Raw genomic sequence first — 25,375 nt, forward strand, 5'->3', positions numbered from 1 at the left:
GTGTAGACTAGCCCTACAGGAGTGATCCTGGGAGACAAAGCCAATGCAGGGTCTCTTAAGTCACACACTCTCCCTATTGCCAGCACTATATGAATAAGAAGGTGCGATTAGCACTAAGGGGACAGTCAGATGCCACACTACTTTTTCAGATTCTCCTGGCTATTATGGTCTGATGTGAGGACAGCCTCTATAACACAGCGCAAGAAGAAAGACAGATGTTTTGGCACAACACAGCCTACACTTTCAAGTGAAGAAAAACCATCTTCACTGTAAATTGAGAAGAGTTATAAGGTTGTATGGTGCATCTGATTTAAAAAAAAAACAAACAAACTGATCTCCCTCATCTACACAACCTGGAGTATTCCTGATATGAGGCTGCGCTGATCAGATTTTTATCTCCATTAAGTTTATTATAAACTCTCTTTTATTGCATACAAAACCTGTGACTATGAGAACAAACTCAAGGAGTGATAACTATTACTCCTGGGGGAATTCTGTGCCACTTCACATGCATAGAATTTATGTCCCCCGCAGATCTCTTTGCTTCCCCACAGAAAAATGACTTTCCAATGGGGATGCAAAGGGAAGCCACAAGAGCGGTCATTCGACTCTCCCCAGCAATATGTTTCAGGTGCCCAGGGAAGCTGGCAGAGAGGTAAATCACTGTGGGGCAGGGGATGGGGAAGATCTGGCTGGTGGCTCCTACCCTGAGCCGGGCTCAGCTGCTAGTCCCAGCTGGGCTGGGGAGGACGGGACTTCCTCTTTCCCTGCATGGCATCCGGGGCCATTTCAGACCCACCCCCAGATTTCTTCCCCGGCTATAGGAAGCTCTGCAAACTCACATCCCCACCCCCTGCACTTCCTGCACCCATCACTCCTGCAGGAAAAGGGATCACTGTACAGGGAGCTGCTCCTCCATCCACCCAACTCCCATGCATCCAGACCACCTCATACCCAGACCCTCCCACCAAGCCTCACCATCACCACCCTGCATTCCATCGAGCCCAGCCAGCTGCACCTGGATCCTCACCCCACTGAGCCCCATTCTCCCAGCATCTGGACCCCCCAACTGAGCCTCCCACATGCAGACCCCCCTTCTGAGCTCTATCCCCCTACACACTCAGACCCCCCCCCGCTGAGGTCCAACCACCTTCACCCCCTGGAGAGTCCCATTACTGTTGCACCCAGAACCCTTCAACAAGCCCCTGAGCATCCAGATCCCCCCCCACACCCAGATCCCTCACTGAGCTGCCCACAGCCAGATTGCCCCACACAGAACCCTTTCAACCCACACCTGGATACCCCCACACTTAGACTCTACCTTGCTGAGCCTGCCTGCCCACACCTGGTGCACCTGACATTGAGGGGCAGGGCCCTAGGGTGTTTCTGGGACAAGCCCAGTCAGGGGTGAAAGTAAGTCTAGGGACTTACCGGTACGGGACTGGGCTAGGGCCAGCTCTGGCCCCCGGACGGGGCAGGGCCTCGGGCGGAAGGGGCAGGGCTGGGGGGGTCAGAGCCAGAGCCAGCCCCAGCCCACTCTGTACCGGCAAGTGCCTCCTTCCCCCTCCCTGGGGTAACAGCAGCAGCCAGGGGCTCTGGCAGTGGTTTAAAGGGCCCTGGGCAGTAGCAGCAGCTGGAGCCCTGGGTCCTTTAAATCATCACTGGAGCCCTGCCACTGCTTCCCCAGGGCTCCGGCAGCAGGGCTCTGGGGACAGGGCTCCAGCCGTCACTACCGTCACTACCGCCCCAAGCCCTTTAAATCGTCCCCGGAGCCTGCCAGAGCCCTGAGCGGCTCCGGGGACAATTCAAAGGGCCCAGTGCTCAGCCACCGCTACCGCCCCGGGCCCTTTAAATCGCCACCCCAGCCCCGCCGCCGCTACCTCCGGGCTCTGGCAGCAATTTAAAGAGCCGGAGGCTCCAGCTGCTGCTGGGAGCCGCAGGCCCTTTAAATTGCGCCTGGGGAAGCCGATCCATGCCAGTACGCCGTACGGTGCATACCGGCTTACTTTCACCTCTGGGCCCAGTCCTTGAGCTGTGTCAGGGTTGGGTACAGCCTCACCGCTAAGTCTGTGTCCCAGGGGAGGTGGAGCTGCATAGTGATCTCCCACCTCTGTGCAGCCAGTAGCCTCTGCTCCCCAATGCCATGCTGAAGACTCCAAATTTATTTGACAGTTAAAATTTACAGAATTTTAAAATATTGTGTGCGGAATTTTATATTTTTGGTGCATAATTTTTAATTTTTTGGCACAGAATGCCCTCAGGAGTAAACTATTAGTCTACATACAACTACAATTGCTAACTTCATTCCGAGCCATTTTACAAAGGATCTTTTACTAGCAGTTGAACATATTGACTGAAACGTTCATTAAAATAAGGATGAAAATGAATTCTTCTGAGAGCATTTTTACATACAAGCAAAGTTCTATCCTCAGTTGCATCTAAGAGATGCCATGATTACACTCCATTGAAGTCAATGTGACTGCATGGATATAACTGGCAACGTAATTTGGCACGAATACAAAGCTGTGGTTTAAAAAAAAAAAACCTATCATGTTGGACTTTACTTTGTGGCTTCTAAATAGAATGAGATTAGCGGAGAGTGCTGGACCCCCACAGCAAGGTTTGTGGGACACAGCAGGGTTTGGTTGAATGTTTGTGCAAAGTTCCATTTAGCTCCCCAGATTCTTTGCTGAACACTTTATAGAGCCCACAGCATGAATTCATACAACCTTGCTAGGGAAGATATCAAATGTCCAGACTGAAAATTATATGGAGACAAAGTTAGGGGTTTGAGTGCTTTATTTAAAATAAAACAAAAACAAAAACCATCTTACCTTCTCTGCTATCTTTCTTTACTCACTCTTCCCTCCCAAATCCCGTTTTTCCTTTCCTGAGCTTTTCTTACTATAAGGATGGCAATCTTATAGAAGCTAGACTGACTGACTACAAAGAGAGCAAAATCCATGAGAGTTTTCCCAGTAGAAAGAGGATCAGCTTCTGTGCATGCACATCTCCTATTAACTTCTTTCCATCCTTCATTTTAATCATTTCTTTCTCAGGCTAGTAACTGCACAGAAATTCAATTGTTAGAACACTACTAAGAATGTAGCATGCATTATCCTTTAGTCAGTTTCCTTTTGCATGTTGTGACACTGGAAATGCGACTTGTGTAGTATTTAGGAATGCAACACTAATCAAACCCTTCTTCAAATGCAGAATATAAAAGTTCAACGACTATCAACTGCATTGCCAACTAAAAGGTGCATGACAAGCTGCCAAACTACTGACTTTGCATATCTACAGCAGTGGCTCAGAAACTAAAGATGTTTTGTTTAAAAGCTGACATTGTGTAGTCACAATAACAGGTATGTTATAATTATTGTTTATGTGTTTCTTATACTTGTAATTTAAGCAAATATAAGATGCAGAATGTGGAAGGATAGTTATATGGATAAAATTAGGCCTCAATCCTGCAAACTTACCCTTGTCAGTATTTCACTGAAGTCAAAGGGACACGTGGGTGTGTGTAGAACTGCAGCCATATTTGCTACCTAACAATACTACTAGAAAACATACACAGTAATAATATCTTTCTAGAGAGAGCTGCAAAAATTAATTTAACCCTGCAAGAGAGATTACTGTTCCACCCAGTTCATGACACGTGAACATCAAAAGGGGATTAGAACAATAGCTGTTTACTTTACTCTGTACTTCTATTAAACTAAAAGTGAAACATAGCTAGGAACAGTAAACCACATCATCTTTTAAAATGTCACTTTCTTTCATCTCAGGCATTCAAAGCTTGTGAGAGAAGTTTATGTATTTCAGACAGGTATTATTTTATTACTGTATGGTACCATGAGTTATGTCAGAGGGTGGGGGGGGGGGGCAGAGGGACTTTGTAGGGAACTATGGTATAGTGATTAACACACATTCAGAGCCTGGACTCATATATATTTCTGGCTGTTCTTCTATCTCCCACTGAGACCATTAACTTCCCTGTGCCTCAGTTTACCCATCTGTAATATCCCCTCTGTTAGTGTAGACTGAGGCGTCATTAACCTTGCCAGCAAGCTGCAACTATGTTGAAAGCTTTGAAAGGATTACCCTTTTCTTTCACTAATAAAGAGCACCTTTTTAAAAAGCTATATTTAAAGGAACACTATTTTCTTGTATTCTAGTCAACATTTTTAATGTTAATTCTCTGTGTAGTATATTTTGTGACTATACAGAGGAAACCATAAAAGCAACTTAATCCGTGTACAATGTGTTGTCAAATACACAGAGTAAACCAAACAATCGAAAAGAATATTTTCCTCACCACTAATCTTTTAATTTCTATAATCCTAAATGTTGCTTGTAATTATAGTAGTCAAAAACTTCATCAATTTTAAATTGATGTCCTTTTTATCTTCCTGCCTGCAACCTACTCTCTTTCATGCAAGCTGGGAGTCTGCCACTGACTTCAATAGGAGCATGTGAGAGCCTTTAAAAAAGGAACTATTTATCTTAACTGTGAGGGGGTTGGGAGAGAAAAACTTCACAAGATGCTGATTTTCATGTAAACATACAAGATTTATTAATGCATTTCCAGAGCTACCTTTTCTTGTTATTCAGAGGGAGGCTCCGTCATTTTGATACATTTAATGGCTTTTTTAAAAGAAGAACTGCAAAATGGTTTAATTCTGTTAAAAATTGAGCTATAATCAGATTGCCTACCCAGCACAAATCTATTTCTAAACACAATTCACCACACTTCCTGCAGCCTAATGGAGCTTTCATTTCTATAGGCAAGTTAATGTTAAATATAATTGGTACTAATCCACCCAAGCTGAAAGAAATCACATGATGTGCTGAACAAATGATTAACCCATTTTACAGTTTCCCCCTCTTGTAATGAAATTTTTGCTTCAATATTCAATATTTCAATGAGACATTTAATATCTAATTAACTTTAATTCTCTCATTTTCCAATTTGAAACTTTGCCCCTGTATTTCATCTGATAAAAATGATCCTCAGCATAACTGTGATGGGCACTACAAAGATAGTTAAAACTGCTTGATGTCAAGGCAAGCATGTTCAAAATGGCCTGAATGTCCATCTCACATAGACTTCTGTGTATAAGTAATTTAGAGAGACCCTTTGAGCCTTCAGGATTTCAAATCTACGCACATTTACTATGGCACAGCAAGAGCTCTGCGATAGTTCAGTTTACATATAATTAGGGCCCTACCAAATTCACAGTCCATTTTGGTCCATTTCACAGTCACAGGATTTTAAAAATTGTAAATTTCATGATTTCAGATATTTAAATCTAAAATTTCAAGGTGTTGTAATTGTAGGGGTCCTGACCCAAAAATGAGCTGTGGGGGAGTCTCAAGATTATTATGGGGGGGCTGTGGTACTGCTACCCTTACTTCTGCACTGCTGCTGACGGTGGCGCTTGCCTTCAGAGCTGGGGGCTCAGAGAGCAGCGGCTGCTGGCTGGGAGCCCAACTCTGAAGGCAGAGCCGTCACTAGCAGCAGCGCAGAGATAAGGATGGGATGGGATGGTATTGCCACCTTTCTGTGCTGCTGCCTTCAGAGCTAAGCCCTCAGCAGCCACCACTCCCTGGCCACCAAGATCTGAAGGCAGCAGCACAGAATTAAGGGTGGCATGGTCTGGTATTGCCACCCTTACTTCTGCACAGTTGCTGGTGGGGCACTGCCTTCAGAGCTAGGCACTCAGCCAATAGCCGCCGCTCTCCAGCTGCCCAGCTCTGAAGGCAGCGAAGAAGTAAGGGTAGCAATACTGCAACCCCCCCCTTTAGTAACTTGCAACCCCTCTGCAACTCTCTTTTGGGTAAGGACCCCTAATTTGAGAAACACTGGTCTTCCACATGAAATCGATATAGTACAGGGTAAAAAGCACACAAAAGACCAGATTTCACCAGTCTAGGATGCGTTTTTCATGGCCATGAATTTGGTAGGGCCTTAAGTATAACTATAGATGCATAAACCCAGGGGTAACTTAGAAAATCCAATGCTATTACTATGCCACATACCAGGGCAAACCAGAATTTCATTGTGACGGCAATAGTAGAACTCAGACCCATGCTGCTCCAAGCACAAGACTAACAATTGAGTTACAGGAGAAACTCCTTTATCTGACAGCAGTACAGGGCCTATGACACACAGCTGAGCCGCTCTCAATCTCTCAGAAAAAGTGATGCTACGTACACTAGCTGCCCCCAGCACCACTGGAGTGAAGCCACCAGGGCAGAAGACCATCCCCAATACAACAGGGGGGAGAGGGGGGTTTTGACCCGCGACACAGGAGCCAACCCCTGCTCTTACAAGCTATGCCACAGGCACTTTTCATGTCTGTCCCCGGCCAGTATCACAGGGGCTCTCCTGAAACACCCGGCTCGGACTAGCAGGAGGCGGTAACTCAGGTGGGTGGGTCAGTCTGCAAAGGGACTAGCAGGGGACCTCGCCTTGCCTTCCCGGGAGGGGCAGGCCCGCATCCCCACGGAGAGGGAGCCGGGGCCAAGCTGGCTCAGGGAGTCCCGACCAGGCAGTGGCCAGGGGCTGTGCACCAGCTGCCAGAGAACCGCCGCTTACCCCTCAGCCGCAGCCATGTTGCCCCGCTGGACTTCGCCTGTCATGTGATCCGCTGCCTCGTCAGCTGATGGGGCGGTGACGAGCGGATCGCTGCGGGCGGAGCTCGCGAGGGAGGAGCCGGCCGCGGAGCCACTCCGGTGGGACCGTTGTCGCCGCGCTGCCCTGCTCGCGTGACTGGGGCCCGGTGGAGCGCGAGCGCCGGGCCGCAGCCCCTGGAAAAGGGGCTGCAAGTGCGCGCGGAACCCTGCCTGCTGCGCGCGAGCGGGGACCCGCAAAGGCAGGGCGTGGGAGGCGGATGCTCCTTTGCAAGCCATGCCACGAGCCCTGCGGTCGGGGGCCGTGCCCTGCACCTCGCCCTAAGAGCAACGCGGAGCCCTCGGCCCAGAAATCACGGGGCAACCCTTTGCCCTAAGCCCCAGATTGTCTTACTCCTCTGGTTCCTGGGGCTGCTTCCTACAGCGCCTGGCTCTGGGGGCCAGCCACTGACTAGCCCTTCCCCAGCCCCAACTTGCTACCTCGTACAGCCCCCCTGAGGCCACCCTGCTTGGCTCTTACAAATCCCAGAGGTCTGGCTCACATGATTTCAGAGAAAATCCCAGGCACAGGTAAAATGATGGGACTTGAACCTCTTAAAGGCCCCGCTCCCTCTAATGTAGGAGGAGCAGAATTCATTTGTGCAAATGAGTACACATTTGTGAATACTTTCCTGGTCAAGAGATTGCCTAATAAGTGTGGCCTCTTGTGTAGGTTTCATTGTACAAGACATAGGCCAGTTGAAACAATTAGTTTTCTCTGTGCCAAGAGCAACAGACTAGAAATCTACCTTTAACATGAATTGCTTTCATTTATAGCATAGAGATCACTGAAATAAATGGCTATTCAAAAATTCCATTAGAATGCACTATAGAGGTATAATCCCTTTAACATTAAGAGATCCTTTTACTCTGTATCTTGTGAAACTGAGAACTTGTTTACCCATAATCTTTAAGGGCTTGAACCAGTGTCCATCAATGTCAATGCTTTCACTGACTTCAGTGGGAAATGGATCCAAGCCCTAAATCTGGTCCTTTTGATGAGACAGACACCCCTCAGACTACTTCAGAACTTGAATTGACTTTTCCTTGTGCAAAAATAATAAGCTACCTGTAGAAACTAAGTATTATTGTGCTAGAGGTCAGATAACTATCCATAATACAGCAGCAATAGAAAAGACCCAGAGGCATGAACTACAGTTTAAAGCGTGACAGACCTCTTGCATGACTTGAATAAATTCTTTAGATTAGATGCCTCTGTGATATAGTGACATATACTGTCAGGAGCAAGCAGTTGTTTATGTATTCCACTATCTCTACTGGATGGAAACAACTGCTCAATTGTGAGTCGTAGGCTTTATACTGATACACTGCTAAATGGGGTGGTAACTACCTGTGCTTTTAAAACAAGTTCTATCATCAGTGTCCCCAGAAAATTTGAGTGGTCATGGTTTGCAACAAAGTATCATTCACAATGACTTACTGTAAGTGGATTTGTTATAGCCTAGTAGTGCAGGGGAAAGTTAAATTTCCCTCTATTCACCTTAAAGCTACAGTGGCTTGACTCTGCTCAGCTTTAAATTAAAAAAAAAAAAAATCTGCACAAAACTGGATTTAATGCTCCTTTTAGAAGGAGGTAAATTCACTGCCCCAATTTAATTTCTTCCCACCTCTTCTGACAAACATTTAAAAAATAAAAACTGGAAACTCTACTTATTCATTAATATTAAAATAGATACATGAAAATAATTAGCCTAATGGCCAATATAAATCAAGTAAATTAATCAAGTTACATAAAGGGATTCAAGAGTGCCACATGTGTCTCCATCTGGTCATTTACCAGACATTGTTTATATTTCACTACTCAGGAAGGAAATAAGATGGCAGCTTTTTACAGAGAAATTTTCCAAATAATTGATAGAAAGCTTTAAATCAGTTTGTTACAACAAAATAGTCCACTGTTGCTCGGAAATATGCATAATTAAAATCTTGTGTTGGAGGTGTTGCTGGAGAAGTTGTCCACTAGATGTTGTGAGAAGTTACCGTTACTGATGCAGTTCCAGCACTGAAATACTATGTGAGAGCTGTGAGGCAATCACCCGGAAATACTGATTTGTTGAAAGTCTGGGCAGGAGTGTGTAAATCAGGAAAACTAGAAAAGTCAAGTAGTCATATGCTTTTATGTCCAAGGGTCTCCGACCCTTAGTAGGAAATGTAAACAAATTAGGAGTCTGACGTTTATTTTGTGAGTCATCCATTTGACAAGGAACTAATACATTTCTTTCTCCAAAATAAGGCTAGATATAAATTGGATAAAGCACAGTTTTATACATTCTTACTGATAAGTCATTGAATTTCAAAGGAATTTTCTCCAGTTTGCAAAGAAACTGAGAAATCTTAAAATTAACCAGTAGTAAAATATTTTACTCCTTCTCATCCCCTAGTTGCAATCCTTTTGGATTAGGCTTGTTGCTCATTAATGGGATGAGATGAGGAAGCTTCTGTCTGTGCTGTACTTCTTCTGTGGGTAAAGAAAGGACTACAGTTTTCAGGGTTATTAATCTGGCAGTTTTGTCAAATGCTAGTATTAATAATTTCTTCCTCTCCATCCGATCCATCTACTCTCTGTCCATCCACACAGTCTCACCATTCTTAAAGCAAGAGTGTTCTCTGCAGTATCTTCCCTCTGAACCAGCCTTCCCATATTTCTTTGCCTCAACTGTCCTGCTCAGTTCAATTTCTCTCATCTTTTTTCCTTTGCCTATCTTTCATGAATAACAAATAACAGAGGGTCAGATAAATTAACTCTGTAGAGTGTTATGGGATACAGTTTGTATGAACTTTTAAATCTCTAGAAAATGTAGGCCTGTTCCTCAAGACCTTACTCATGCAAAATTCCTGTTAATTTCAGACCTACTACTTGTATGGTTTGGTGGTTGGTTGGCTGGTTGGTTTGTCAATTACCTTAAACTTCCTGATTTTCTAGCCTTGGGAGCTAAGCGAATGAAATCTTTACACTGTGTAAAATGAAACTCATTTGTGGGGTGGCTGAACTGGCAGGAGAATGAAACGTCAGCCTCATGAATGATACCAGCAGCCAGACTAGAAGCAAGAACAGTTTTACTGCACAGATGGATTATTTTAATACTTTCTTTGCATTGCATTTGAATCTGCAACTGAAGTAATTCAGAGGCAGATCTAATATCTGACAGACCACATTAGATCATTTCTAAAACTGGATGCAACTGGCAGGTTTTTGTCACACTAGTTCTATTACCTCCTCTTTTTAAAAAAAACTTTCATGTGAAAGGCCTGATTTTGCATTTTTTGCATACTCAGAAGAATTTCCACTGACTGCAGTAGCAGTTTGGATACACAAGGAATGTAATAGTATCTTGTGAACCTTGTAACCGATACTTGTAATCTCTCATAACTCAAGCCTGACCCCAGATGTACAGTACCTTTCTTCTTAACTTTTGTAAATTTCATTTTAAACATTAGCTTTAATAAAAAATTTTAAATATTCAAACCTAAGAAGGAAAATCAACCACTACAATTCTGATTACTGGCCAATGCAGCCATGTTTCTGAAATGGCACTTCAGACATCTCTATTAAGGATTGTTTGGTGGCTTCTTCATTTCAGGAGGCCCATTCTCTCCTCATTCTACAATCTAGTTCAGTAGTTCTGAGTCTGATTTGTCTTGCATACTCCAAGTTTCACCTCACTTAAAAATTACTTGCTTAGAAACTCAGACATAAAAATACAAAAATGTCACATCACACTATTACTGAAAAATTGCTTAGTTTCTCATTTTTACCATATAATTATAAAGTAAATCTATTGGAATATAAATATTGTAATTGCATTTCAGTGTGATATGTGAGCCTGTTTTTCACTTGTGAATCTTGTCATTCTGAGAGGTAGTAAACAATTAAGCAACAATTAAGTTTCTCCACCTTGAGTCTATTCCTAATCTTTGTCTTGATGGCAGTCATAGCAGAAAATGAGACTTCACAAAGATATGTTGACCCAAAAGGTAACAGACCATTCAAAACATGGTTCCCAAGGTCAGCGTACTCTTTCTGTACTCAGGGCTGGTGTTAGATGGTGGCAAGCGGCAATTGCCTAGGCCCCTGCGCCACAGGGGACCCCATGAAGCTAAGTTGCTCGGGCTTCAGCTTCAGCCCTGCATGGTGGGACTCGGGTTTCAGTTTTCTGCCCCGGACCCCGGTGAGTCTAACACCATCACTGGCAACCCCCTTAAAATGAACTCACAACCCATTTTGGGGTTGTGACCCACAGTTTGAGAACCACCGATTATAGTATATAGAGCAGTATAAACAAGCAATTGTCTGTATGAAATTTATTTACTTCTCTAGTGCTTTTTACGTAACCTGTTGTTAAACTAGGCAAATATCTAGATGAGTTGACATACCCCTTGGAAGACCTTTCGGTACCTCCAGGGGTACGCGTATCCCTGGTTGAGAACCACGGATCTAGTTAGCCAATAGCAACTGAGAGTCTCAGAGGGAACTCCTTCTCTGTCTTTTTCTCGTTACATATATGTAAAACAAATTGAATTCTTCTGACAAGGACACTCTTTTGACAGAAAAGGCTCTGGGAATGTTAACGGGAGATCTCCCAACAATGAGTCATACCTGCACTTAGATGAGAATCCTGCCCCGATAAATGGGCATTGGTGTGTTTGTTTTTCCACTCCTCTTCCTACATGTGTCTCTATACTATCTTAGGGTTTTATACTGCTATCTACATAGTATCTTAGTATTCACGTTTCTATCTAAGAATCCATAGTAAGTATATATACAGCTCCTGTTATCCTATTCAAAAGCAATTGCAACAAAAAAAATGTTATGTTTGTGACACTATCTGTCACAATTTGAAAACTACTCAGCCTTTGTGAATACAGGGCTAGATTTTATTTTCCATGTTTTAGAGAAAGATGATGATGGTATTCAGTAGGCTTATTGAAGGTAGAGTGACCAGACAGCAACTGTGAAAAATCGGAACGGGGGTGGGGGGTAATAGGAGCCTATATAAGAAAAAGACCCAAAAATCAGTACAGTCCCTATGAAATCGGGACATCTGGTCACCCTAATTGAGGGTAACTTTGTGTGGTGACATCCAGTGGTTTATAGGTTCATGAACAGTTTTAATCCATTTCCTGAATCTCAAAATTTTTTATAATCATCTGCTGCTTGTAAATGCAGAAAAATAGAGATAACGGGAAATGCTGATTTATCAGTGCAGGAATTCTTATCAAAATTCAGTAGGATCCATTGTTCCTGAGGGGCTTTTCCACTGACATTTCCAGAAACTTTTTGTGCTGCTGGTTTCCTGGCAGAGGGATTCAAGTGTTTATGTCAGTCTTCACTGGAAAAAAAAGAACACATTTGTTAATCAAGAAACAAAATCTAAAGCTTGAACATTTGTACAACTTCTTTCATCAAGGTGGGTTTTCCCCCCAATATTACTACTACACAGCTGTAGCATTTGATCATTGAAAGAGGCATACATGATCTATCTCTGGTTGACACACATGCTTCAAGTAAAGTCTTCAACTCAGAATTAAGATTAGAATTCCCCTTCAAAGAAACTGATTGAACAAAAGTATCTGCCTTTGGCATTTTCATCATGAAACAGTTTTGAGTAAATTTTCCCTCCAGTCCTAAATTTATACTGCTGTATTGATCTTTTGGATCTTGAAATAAAAAATGTGATTTTTTTCCCAAAGCCTGTTTGAACTAAATTATTATGAAGGACAAGGAAGGTAAAGCTTTACTCTGACTGCCTCATTATTCTCCCTGTTGACTTTTGTTTCAGATTCAGAAATTCTAGTATAATCAAAATGTGCCCATCAAGGATTTGAGAGCCTGAAGTAGATTCTTGTTTGTTTTCTATGGTTATTTTTGTTCTTATTGAGACTCTTTCGGGCAAATCTTCAGATGGTGTAAATGATCATAGCGCCATTTGAGTCAATGGAGGTGTGACAGTTTATGCCAGCTGAGGATCCTTCCCTCCATATTTATAAGTTACTGCATGGAAAGAAGTATTATCATCTCATATGAAGAGTGTTCCATAATAGTGCTATCAAAGCTACTCGGACTACTTTTATTTTTTAAGGAGTTTTGTCTGTGATGGAGATCATTGTTACATTTCCCTAATACCTTTGGGTAACTTGCAGGAAATCAGTGCACTGGGTATTGCAACATACTGTGTTGCTGTACTGAAAGGAGACCTTTCAATGTGTTTGTTCACATAAGTTACAGTGGCTTCTTTTGTGAACGATAGAAGTGAAAGCATAGTTTACATCTGGCTTTGTGTCCTTCATACAGTGCACGGTATTACGACTTCCAAGTCATGCAGTGTTTGTGTGTTACCTGTTTTGTAACCTTACACATCTAAAAAAAATGCTGATTATAATGTGGATATTATTTGATTCTGGCCTGCTGCTTGGTAAAAGGGGCGAACTGATTGTATTGGGGTTTTGGGGTGGGGGGGGTTTGTAATTTTAAAAAGCTGGTAGGGCATATAAGTACTTTTTATTTATTCTAAATCAAAAGTAAATTAAGATAATGTATTATATGAATTTTTGTACTGAAATTTTAATGGGGTCTTTTAAAAAATGATTTTAGCAAGTAGATTATTTCCCTATGTCTTCAGGTATTGTAGGTTATTTTGAAACAAAATTATTTTATGTTACACAACATATTTTCTTGGCATTTTCCATTTTAAAATGTATGGCCAAAAAAGAGAAAAGGCAGATTGACTACATTTTGAATAGAGAAGACTGCGTAATGCAAATGGTGGTTGGATGTGCAGTGGAAATGTGAAGATAGGCTATAGAAATTACCGTGCTATGTGACAGATGAGTTTGTGTAACCTGCATTTATGAATATGTGGTCAATCATATAGTGGGTATGTGGTATTTCCCCATGCCAGTTCCCCCAAGCAACTGCAACCTCACCTCAATCTCACCAATATATAGAATAGTTTATAGTGCAAAACATGTTTACATGTATTCATTTTCTTATACTACTTGGTGTATAGTGTACTCTCTATCTAATGCATAACAAATCCCAAAACAGGCTCATAAATATGCTTATGTAAATATTATCTCAAAAGAGTAATGCCCGCAGGTTCATGCAGATCATGATTCATATTTTCACACTGATTTAAAGTCAGATTTTCCACTTTTTTGGTGAGAAAATCCTCTTTAATTATTTACTGTTTATATGGAAAGTATTTTCCACTTCCAGCACTTACATTAAAATTTTAAGCCACTAGTTTATAAAGCTCTCTTATTTGTTGATGAAAAATTGTGCCCTCTTGCGTATACATATTATGGTATTTTAGAAGAAAATTTGATAATTTGAAAATATACTGAATATTTCATTTGCTGCAGCATGCTTTTTACAAACTGCTAATTTTTAAACTTAATTCTTAAAGTTAATTTATACAGATACACAATTTTAATTTAAAACATTTAGGCAATCTTTGTGAAGTTACCATTTCCACTGTTTATATATGAAATACAAATAATCTCCTTAATGGCAAAAAAAAATCTACTTTTTAAAATACTGCCCTCTGATGATTGATACAAACAATTCTTCTGCTTTTGTTTTCTTGCATTATTCCAGTGTGTGGCTACAGTAGGTGTAAGACTCCAGAATGACACTGTGGTTGCCATGGATTCATATGGTTGCTACATCATGTAAACCCCTTAGTGCATCAGTTCCTGGCCAAAAGTCATGAGTGTTCCAGCCCCAAAGCGAAAACAAGAGTTAGTTTTTAGTGCTTACGGCAGCAGATTAGATATACAACTTCCTATAAATGTAAATCACACATCTAATCCCCTCTTCATCTGACTGAAAATTTAACTCAGCTGTCTCCTGGCTTCAGTTTAAAAACAAAGTGGCAAGCAATTGGTTCATAATACAGTCTCATCATATTTTATATTTTGTGACTAGAGAAACCATTCCATCTTGGTCCGAAGCAATTATGCTACCAGGTATCCAAAGATCATTCCCTTGAGAAAGCTGTAACGTGGTAGCCCGAAAGGCAGTGAAGGAATTAGTGTAAAAATCTGCTATATAGTAGTGATGCTAAAAGAAATCCTTATGGCTCAAGAGATTCAATTATTTTTTGCCCTGTAAAAATGTCTGTTTTACCCTAATACCCTTAACAAAGGCAAAACAACAGAATATTTCATCTAGACAATATAAATTGTGGCAAAGTGTACAAAGCAGGCTTCCATCCCAAACAAAGGGATAAAATGCTCCAGATTTTCTGGTCTTTTAGAAAAGCTCCTGTTTATACAAAAGATTAGACATACAAACATATTTGTCCAAAGACTTCCTATTTGGCAAGACCCAGTCATAGAGAGCATGTGCAAACAGCATTTTTTGGTTATTTACAATGACATTCTGCCCAAATTTTCAGAAATGTCTGTGCATATGCAATTCTGTATTCACCTGTTTTGCATACGTGTGAAAAAGTGGGAATTTTGTGTAATACTTTTCTGAATGATATGCCTGGCAGTGACTTACTTGACTAGGGATTGCTACCCACAGGGTGCAAAAGGGTTAACAAGCTGCTCCTGGCGCGGAGCAGGAGACATGAGATGTTTATGTCAAGTAGCTGTCTGGAATGGTATGAATGGGTCCTTAAAGAAACCGACCTCTATCACTGAAGGATCCAGAAAGACAATGGGAATCCCAGTTATTGAAAAATTGACACCTATGCATGGGAAACTCCAGCAGGCAGACATATGAACTCAGTATGGGTCTGCAGGAGGAAGACAAAAGGATGCTAGGATAATAGGTGGCCTTTGGAGAGAGACAGGAGCTCATCTGGGATCGTAAGACAAAGGGACAGAGAGGCAACCAAGATGGTTCCACCTCTAGCCAGCTGTATACATTTAAAGGTAAGTATAAGTATTGATTGAAGCTTGTAACACAAGTAGAGAGACCAAGACTGTAAGATAGTTAGCCAAACTGATTGAGGCCTAAACATTTATGTTGACATAAGTATAACCCTTCTGCCCGTCAGAGTTGGCAGCAACAAGGGCCGGGTTCAATATCTAGGGGATCCATTCCAATAACACAATGCAAACCGGCTCGAGCCCCAACCCAGTGACCTGGGACAAATATATACCACCCCTGCTGGGCGCCTCCAAGAGGCAATACTTCCCCTCTCGCAAGCACATAGTCTGAGTGTAGCAAAAAGCCTTTTAATAACAGAGAGAAACAATGTGGCATTATGTTGGGGAAACACCACCAACAGGATTCATAACAGAACCCGTGAGCAAAAAACCCACCCCAAGCAAATTGGGGCATGCCCTTTCCTTTTGGTTCTTGAGTCCAGCAACCCCAAATCACCCAAAGTCCCAAAAGTCTAATGACCCAAAAGTCAGGTCAGCCCCAGAGTTCGAAAGTTTATCTACAGAGCTTTACCTCCCAACCTGGGTGGAGATGGGGGGGGGGGAAGAGAGGTAAGGGGCACCTTACATGATCTGAAGCTGACCGCCTCACAGCTCCATAGGCCTTCGCTCCGCTGTGCTCCACCAGCCGCCCCACGAACTGCTCCCCTCTGCGGCCCACAAGCAGCTCCCGCCATCCCACGAACTGCTCCGCTCCGCGTCCTACAAGCAGCTCCCGCCATCCTATGAACTGCTCCAGCAGCCTGTCCACAAGGCACTCCAGCCGTTCCCAAACTGCTCCACAATGTATCTTCAGGCTCCCCCACTACTTAACACAACGCTCAGTGATTTCATCTCTTAGTCAGTTCAGCTCTTTGGTGAATTCAGCTTGTAGTAGGGGAGCCTCAGTGCTGGTGCACTATTAGCCCAAAGTGAGCTCAGCAGCCTGTAACTAGACTCCTAATGGAATCAAAATTAGCTCTGATATTCCACAGTGAAGAGAGGAGGAAGTGCAATTAGCATGTAAGGCCCTCCCCCAAGGAGCCCATGCCACCAAGTATTAATACTTGTCCCCAGCCTCTCTCAATTCACAGTTTTGGAACCCATGACCCTTGCCTAGCGAGAGCTACTTAGTTGATGGTGAGTCCCTCCATCATAACAAAAGGCCAAGTACAGTTCCAAGCACAGTTCCCATAATCAGGGTAATAACAATTTATTCTTCCTGCCCCAATAACAGAGACACTGGGGATCCCACAGCAACCAAAGTGACCATTTGGGCAGCTATGGCCTCATTCTAGGTGGGGTGGGTGTGCCTATGCAAATGAGATCAGCCCCTGAAGTTCTTTTCCACAACTTGCCACACCTCACCACCAGGTGTCAGGGTGGAGCTCATCCTGACACTGCTTACATAAGTAAGTAATCAATAAATGACCTTAAAGTCACAAGATGCTTGCACAATAAGATGTGCTAAGTGCTGATGGTTGTGAAGTGAGAAGCCATAAACACGAGTTACTGATATTTTAAGGAATATGTGTAACTGAAAGTTTAAAGATGTGACCACAGCAATGCTATAGCAATCAATTGTCATAAATGCTAATGAGTATGATGTACGTGGTTAGTCACCTATAGAGCAGGGGTGTCCAAACCATAGCTCGTGAGTTGCATGCAACATTCTTACAGCTAAAGTGTGGCTTGCAGAGCCCCTTGTGCCCCCCCCCATCCCATTCTCCATCTAACAGACTGCAGGGGTGGGGAGCTTGGGGCTTCGTCCTTGTGGCAGAGTGTGGGGCTAGGGCAGAGGCGGGCAAACTGTGGCCCGCGGGCCACATCCAGCCCGCGCGACCATCTTGCCCGGCCCTTGAGCTCCCAGCTGGGGAGGCTACCCCGGCCCCTCCCCGGCTGTCCCCCCTCCCTCGCAGCCACGCCACCGCACGGGCAGTGCTCTGGTCCGCCACTGCTGTTGGGCACATGGCGGCGTGGCTGGCTCTGGCATGGTAAGGGGATGGGGGGTCCCAAGAAGCAGTCGGGGACAGGGAGCAGGGGGAGGTTGGATGGGGTGGAGGTTCAGGGGGGCCAGCGGTCAGGGAACAGGGGGAGTTGGATGGGGTGGGGTCCCGGGGGGGCAGTTAGAGGCAGAGGTTATGGGGGGTGGGGCGGTCAGGGGACGGGGAACAGGAGGGGTTGGATAGGTTTGGGAGTTCCAGGGGGCCTGTCAGGGGGCGGGAGTGTGGATAGGGGTCATAGCAGTCAGGGGACAGGGAGCGGGGGAGGGGGGTTGGATAAGGGGTGGGGTCCCGGGGGGTGGTTGGGGCGGACGGTCCTGGGAGGGGGCGGTCAGGGGACAAGGAGCAGGGGAGTTGGATGGGTCGGGTGTTCTGAGGGGGGCAGTCAGGGGGTAGGGAGGGGGTGGGGGCCAGGCTGTTTGGGGGGCACAGCCTTCCCTACCTGACCCTCCATACAGTTGCGCAACTCCGATGTGGCCCTTGGGCCAAAAAGTTTGCTCACCCCTGGGCCAGAGGCTTCTGCCAGAGACGACCAGTGCCTGCTGAGAGTGGGGAGGACACAATTTAAAGGTTCAGCCTCCCCCCACCCCCAACAGCTTGAGTCATGCCCTCCCCAGGCAAGGACCCCTCTTACTCTCAACAGCCCCTCCTTGCAGCTCCCAGGTGTTAGCTCAGTGGGGAGAAGCAGCAGAAAAAGCAATGATTCTCCCTGCAGCTCCCAGGTGTTTGCCTCAGCCTCTCCCAATGGCTGCAACTCCCATGCAGGGTGGGGGCCCTGCAGCACCATGTGACAGAGCAGGGCCAGCAAACCCTGGCAAAAGATTGGGAGGGAGGGAAGGCATGTTACCCCATGCATCGCCTCTAGCTTCTGCCCACTGGGGAGGGGGACTGCGGGCCTCAGTCCCACAGGGCTTTCCTGCCAGGGCTCAGGGCTTCAACAGGACAGGGTTTGAAGCCCCAAGAGCTTCCCCCCAGGGCTGAAGCCCCAAGCCCCAGCAGGCACCTCCTGGAGGGCTGAAATCCTGAGCCCCGGCAGGTGCACCCCACAAGGCTCAAGTCCCGGCAGGAGCACCCTGGTTCTCGAACTTTTTTGAACCCTAACCGGGTTCAAAAAAGAACTAAATTCATGGAGGATAGGTCCATCAATGGCTATTAGCCAGGATGGGCAGGAATGGTGTCCCTAGCCTCTGTTTGCCAGAAGCTGGGAATGAGCGACAGGGAATGGATCACTTGATGCTTACCTGTTTATTTCCTCTGGGGCATCTGGTATTGGCCACTGTCGGAAGACAGGATACTGGGCTAGATGGACCTTTGGTCTGACCCAGTAGGACTATTCTTATGTTCTTATGTTAACTTCTGAAGATTGTCACATGCGGCTCAGAGGGTCTGTAAGTTTGGCCACCTTGCTACAGCGATTGGGAACCCCAACTTGAAGTGGGATGTGAAAGTTCAAATAAGGAAAAGGAGCGGAAACTATCAAAAGCATGTATAAGATACAGGGTGTTTATACATTTCACATTATAAAAGCTGTATCCCGGCCCGCATGCCTTGGAGGATGCCAGGACAATAACAACAGTTGATAATGCCAACAGTGAAGCTGATGATGAGGAAGATAATGACTGACCCTCTGCACTAGTGATAAATTGTGGTGGTTTCCCATGTGCTCCTCGAGTCCCTCATTCTAATAATACTGGTAATAATCTTCCTGATGCTGTAGCCACACAGGAAAACAACCCCCATTCAACCACAGTGGTTAAGAAATTAACCAATAGTCAATACACAAATCCATCAGTTAGGCTACACTCAGCAGCACGGCTTAAGAGAGCCCTGAGTCGGACAGGATGGTCTATGTCAAGGGAAGGACTCTCTGATGCTGTGTTCCACTTCACTAATAAACCCTACGTTGTTTTGAAAAGGCTGCGTCGTGTCACTGCAGATACTTGTGGACGCGCACTGGTCCCTGAAGAGAGCAAAGATCTCTGAACAGGAGTTTGTGCCCGTTTAACTTGCTGGGCAGAGCTCACAGTGAGCCCAGAGGCTCAGTCTCTGAGGCATTGTGGCTAAGGGGCCTACCTTTAAGGAAGAGTGGGACCCCCTGTGGGTCTGGCACACTGAAGAGGTTCCTCCAAGGGATTGTTAAAAAGCTGCGTGTAGCACAGATCCTTTGGATCTGTGACAACATGCAAAATTCTACACACACGCACAAGCCAATGAGTTCTGAACACATCTACATACAAACCCATCTTGCGAGCATGCGTGAAAATTAGGCTGAATGGGACTGTATAGTTGGGCACCCAAAATCTGATATCTAAAATCAGTATCCACTGCTGCCAAAGCTTCCAGTCTGAGCTGGGATACACTGTAAACATGGGAAAATCTCTGGTCTTTTCTTCAGTTATTCCTAAATCCTGGTTAAGAATCTGGAAGGAATTTCTAAGAGACAGTTATTTAACAGTCTGACCTCACTCTTCCTTTTTCTTAGGTTACACTTCAGACCTATACCAGCTTAAAGTATTGTGAGAACAGCTTCACTTGGCAGTTAAGGGTTTTCCATTGGCACTCAGTATTAATTTAATTAGAGCTGAGGAGGTTTGGAAGAGAAAGTTGGAGAATATTTGTGGCTTTTCGTGTTTTGCAGGTGTGGTATTTCTGAGCATCATCTACTTCAGGTGGCATCTGTTTCTATCTTTAAAAATAAAAAGGTACATGCAATTTCACTAATGTGACCCTGTAGCTGTGCCATTCTCTTTCTCCCCGCTCCCACATCAGCCCTGACAGACAGCTTTGTTTGTTTGTAGGCTGTGTGAACTGTTGCCTGCGGTCCTTGCTTTTTATCCTGCTAAGAGAGGTGATTTTGTTTGTTTGCAGAAGATGTAACTTTTTTGCGACTATTATTGCAGACAGCCGCAATTCTTCTACTCAGAGGTGGTGTCATATGACAGACACAGATAAAGAATTCAACTTCAGGAGAAAAATGTAGATTTTCTGTGACAATTCCAAAATTGGGGACATGTTAAATGGGAGCAAAGGGCTGTGTCCCCTGTCATATGTAGCCTACATGCACATAGCAGGTAGCAGATTTAATCTCAATCCCTGTGCAAGACCTCCCAACTCTTTGCATGCACACACTTCTTTTGTTTTTAAATGAAGTTGCATTTGGTTGCTTTACCTTGTGGATCAGATGTTCAGCTGGCATAAAGTCAATGGACCTGTGCCAATTTAGGATCTGGCCCTGTGCGTTTTCTGAGATGTTAATAATAATTATTCTTTATCTTTATGTCTTGAACGTGCAATCCCCCATCACTGTACAGCCATTTCCCTCCTTGAACAATTGCGAGAACAAAAGGGCCAGGAACAATTGCAGCTGCTGCTTTCAAGAGACTACAGGGGGTGGGGTGCTTCTTCCATGATGTCTAGGGACAAGAATAATCTCAAAGGGCACAGAGAGAGCAAGAGGGGGCCTCTTTGAGGCACAGTCCTTCCTGAAGCTCCCCATATTTCCATAGATTCAAGGCCAAAAGGGATCACTGTGATCATCTAGTCTGGCCTCTTGTATACTCAAGGCCACAGAACTTCCCCAAAATATCTAGAGCATATATTTTAGGAAAACATCCCATCTTGAATCCACCATGACCCTTGGTAAGTTGTTCTAATGGTTAATTACTCTCACTATTAAAAGTGTACACTTTATTTCCTGTCTGAATTTATCTTGATTCAAATTCTAGACATTGGATCATGTTGTATTTTTCTCTGGTAGATTGAGCTCCGTGAGTCTATCACTGTAAGGCATGTTTTCTAATATTTTAATCATTCTTGTGGCTCTTCTCTGAACCCTCACCAATTTATCAACATCCTTTTGAACTGTGGACATATCAATGCCAAATGCAAAGGTAAAATAACTTCTCTTCTCCTACTTGAGATTTCCGTTTAAGCATCCAAAGTTTGCATTAACCCTTTTGGTCACAGCATCACACTGGGGGCTTATGTTCAGCTGGTTATCCATTACAACCCTCAAAACTTTTTCAGAGTCACTGTTTCCCAGAATAGAGTCTCCCATTGTCTAAGTATGGCCTACATCTGTTGTTTCCAGAGGTATACATTGACATCTAGCCCTATTAAAATGCATATTGTTTGCTTACGCCCCACTTACCAAGTCACTTGTCCTTTTCATTACTTACCATGCCTGCAATTTTTGTGTCATCTGCAAACTTTGTCAGTGATTTGTTTTCTTCCAGGTCATTAATAAAATCATGTTTTCTTCCAGGTCATGTTAAATCATGTTGGTCCAAGAATTGATTCCTGGAGGACCCCCCTAGAAAAATACCCGTTCAATTATGATTTCCCATTTACAATTACAGCTTTACACTGATCAGCTAGGCAGTTTTTAATCCATTTAATGTGTGCCATGTTAATTTTATATCATTCTAGTTTTTTATTCAAAATGTCATGCAGTACCAAATTAAACTCCTTACAGAAGTCTACGTATATTATGTCAACACTATTACCTTTATCAACCCAACTTGTAATCTCATCACAAAAAGATATCAAGTTAGTTTGACAGGATCTATTTTCCATAAACCCATGTTGATTGACATTAATTATATTACCCTCTGTGATGAGGGGGTCCTGTTTGTCAAGCAGGGCCGCCCCATTGGTCCATCACACAGACACCTGGACTCCTTGAGGGATCAAATATTTGCCACAATATGGTCACAGGACCCCTGGCTGGGGCAGGCGAAGAGCCACTGGGGTTCTAACCCTCTGGCCAAGGCAGAACAAACAGTCAGTTCATAGCCCCCAGGCAGGGCAGAGCAAACAAACAGTAGGTGCCCCTACTGGTAAGTCAGGGGGTAGGGGAACCTGGGCCCACCTGCTCCAGCAGGTTCTGACCCAGGGCCCTCTAAAGCCAGGAAATTCCCCATTCTGGGATTAAGCATCAGGTTCTACTACACTCCCTGAGTCACTTCCGACCGCAAGCTGCATCTCATGAATCTCCTCAGCTGGCAGCACTTCAGCATCCCTGTCAATCTCTGCGTTCATCTGGTCATTCGCAGCAGATTCCAGGTCTACGGTTCCCACCGCTCGGGGAGTCTCCGGCGTCTCTACAGGACCTTGTGACACATGTAATTCTTCCTCCTCAGCTGGCCCAGACTGAGCTGGGCTGCCTCCTTTTATCTGTCCCTTTCATCTGGAGCATGCACAGCAGAGGTGAAGGGGGTGTGGCCTCCTGGGCCCACAGTGATTGGTCTGTCCCCGTTGGCCCTGTGTGGAGTTGGTACAACCCGCTGCACACTCCTTGAATTTATTATTAATTGAGTCCTGTATCAGTCACTTCATTATTTTGCTTGGATAGATGTCAGACAGACAGGGCTATAATTACTTGTGTCATCCTCTTTACCCTTTTTAAATAGCTTTCTTTCAGTCTTCTGAAAGACTAATTGAAAATAAACAATGATCCAGTGAGCTCTTCAGCCAGCCCTTTTAAAACTCTTGGGTGCAAGTTATCCAGACCTGCTGACTTTAAAATGTCTAACATTAGTAGCTGCCTTTTAACATCCTTCTGAGATATACAGCGGTTCTCAAACTGTGGGTCAGGACCCCAAAGTGGGATTCCACCTCGTTTTAATGGGGGTGGCCCGGGGTAGCATTAGACTCGCTGGGCCCTGGGGCTGAAACCGAAGCCTGAGCCCCACCACCTAGGGCTGAAGCCAAAGCCTGAGGGCTTCAGCCCTGGGTGACAGGGTTCAGGCTTCAGCATGGTAGGGCTCAGGTTATAGGCCCCCTGCCCGGAGTTGAAGCCCTTGGGCTTCGGTTTTGGCCCCCTGCCTGGGGAGATGGGGCTCAGGCAGGCTCAGGCTTCGGTCCCCACTCCTGGGGTCATGTAGTAATTATTGTTATCAGAAGGGGGTCATGGTGCAATGAAGTTTGAGAATCACTGAATGGAAAGAATGTTATCCAATGATAAGGATACATCATCTGTTTTTTTCCCCAAGTACAGAACAGAAATATTTATTAAACACTTCTGCCCTTTCTGCATTATTATTCATAATTCTATCTTTTCCATCTAGGACTGGACCAATACCACTGTTAGGATTCTTTTTTCCCCTAATATACTTAGAAAACTCCTTCTTAGAATGCTTAAGGTAATACAGCCAGTCGAGGCTGTGGCTAAATGCCACAGTTGGTTCCAAGCACTTCCACCCTTGTAAAAGTTCTTTGAAAAGTTTCCCTTTTCTACAATGACCATGCGAGTGTATGTCTCTGAGTTACAACCACGAGGCAGGACTGAGGATAGGCTGATTTAAGGCAGATTTTACAATAACCAATAAAGATTATAGAGATTAAAGTCTTGTCAGAAATTTGTCAGTAGAGGTTTAGGAAATACTTTCTGAAGATTTACAGAATTAACAACCTACTAGGTGTTTTTTTTTAATTGATTTTTATATATAAACAGCTGCTGCAGCTGGAATAAAATCAGCCAGAAAAAGAAAGTAAATTTGTTACTAATTTAGACTCTGTTTGACTATTTGCACCAACAGGATTATCTAAGCCTTTTAAAATCAAAATAGATACATTTGAAGGACTTGATTCTGTAGCAGTATCCCAGGGAAGACTCAGTTGCCCAGAGCGGGAGCTACATAGCTGAAGAGAAGAAGCTTAAATTTGGTGTGGTGGACAAGAGGGAGTCACTGGGTCAGTAATTCTGGTGTCTTTAGTGGGAGTGATCAGGCCTTTACTGTGAATTTCTTTTTTACTTACCTCAAATAGAAAATGTCATACAGAAAAGAGGAAAGTTCTTCTAAAGAGTCACTGGTTCTTCTGGGGATCAGAATTGTATCTGCTAGAGGAGTTGTGGCCTAAAAAGGTCCTCTGGAAAAACTACCTTTGGTGTCAAAGATCAGGGACTGTCACAGGGGAACTGGTCTCTATGGACAGACTAAAATCAGCTTCACTGGACTGGAACTGGTGAGCCCAATCCAACTAATTAGAGAGGGCTGGGCTACACCTGGGCCAATAAAGGGAGGCTAGTAGGCAGCTGGGGAGAGGAAAAATGAGATGAGATGAGTCCCAAGGAGCACCGGAATGGAGCTAACTCCTGTGGTGGGTCTCTGGAGCCAGGGGCTCAGGGAAGCAGCCCCCTGGAGTGCCAGAGACCCTTGGGAGGGGTGCCTGAAGCATGGGACCAAGGATTGAGTTCAGACTGTGTTCTATTTGTTAACCACTGTTATGAAAATAAAACTCCTTGACTGAGACTGGGCATGGCAGCACATGTTTTGGAGCCAGACAGAAGCAATGGTCCTGGTGACAGGGACCCAGTTCCATTTGCAACACAAGAGCTGGGTGGCAGAAAGTCCCTCATTTGTAATAATTCCTTATTGGAGTGACTTGGAGTAAGCAGTCAGTGGATAAGAGAGAAAGTCCATGGATCAGTAACTGGTTAAAAGATAAGAAACAAAGGGTAGGAATAAATGGTCAGTTTTCACAATGGAGGGAGGTAAATAGTGGGGTCCCCAAAGGATCTGTGCTGTTCAATATATTCATAAACAATCTGGAAAGGGGATGAACAGTGAGGTGGCAAAGTCTGCAGACAATAAAAAATTACTCAAAATATTTAGGTTCAAAGCAAACTGCAAAGAGTCACAAAGGGATCTTACTAAACTGGGTGATGGCACAACAAAATGGCAGATGAAATGCTGAGAAGTGCAAAGTAATGGTGCAAAGTAAAGACACTGGAAAACAATCCCAACTGTACATATAAAATGACTGTGTCCAAATTAGCTGTTATTACTCAAGAA

General features: G+C 44.2%; 1 protein-coding gene across 1 annotated transcript in view; it reads right to left on the minus strand.

The window, feature by feature from the left end:
* Positions 1-6,725, minus strand: part of PEPD (peptidase D) — a 227,580-nt gene extending 220,855 nt beyond the window's left edge. The window contains exon 1 of the mRNA XM_074969165.1: positions 6,605-6,725. Within this exon, the coding sequence (XP_074825266.1) occupies positions 6,605-6,648 (44 nt within the window). The 5' untranslated portion in view covers positions 6,649-6,725. The remainder of the gene's footprint in view (positions 1-6,604) is intronic.
* Positions 6,726-25,375: the final 18,650 nt, after the last annotated feature.

This window comes from Natator depressus, chromosome 12, assembly GCF_965152275.1.
Source record: "Natator depressus isolate rNatDep1 chromosome 12, rNatDep2.hap1, whole genome shotgun sequence".
NCBI lineage: Eukaryota > Metazoa > Chordata > Testudines > Cheloniidae > Natator > Natator depressus.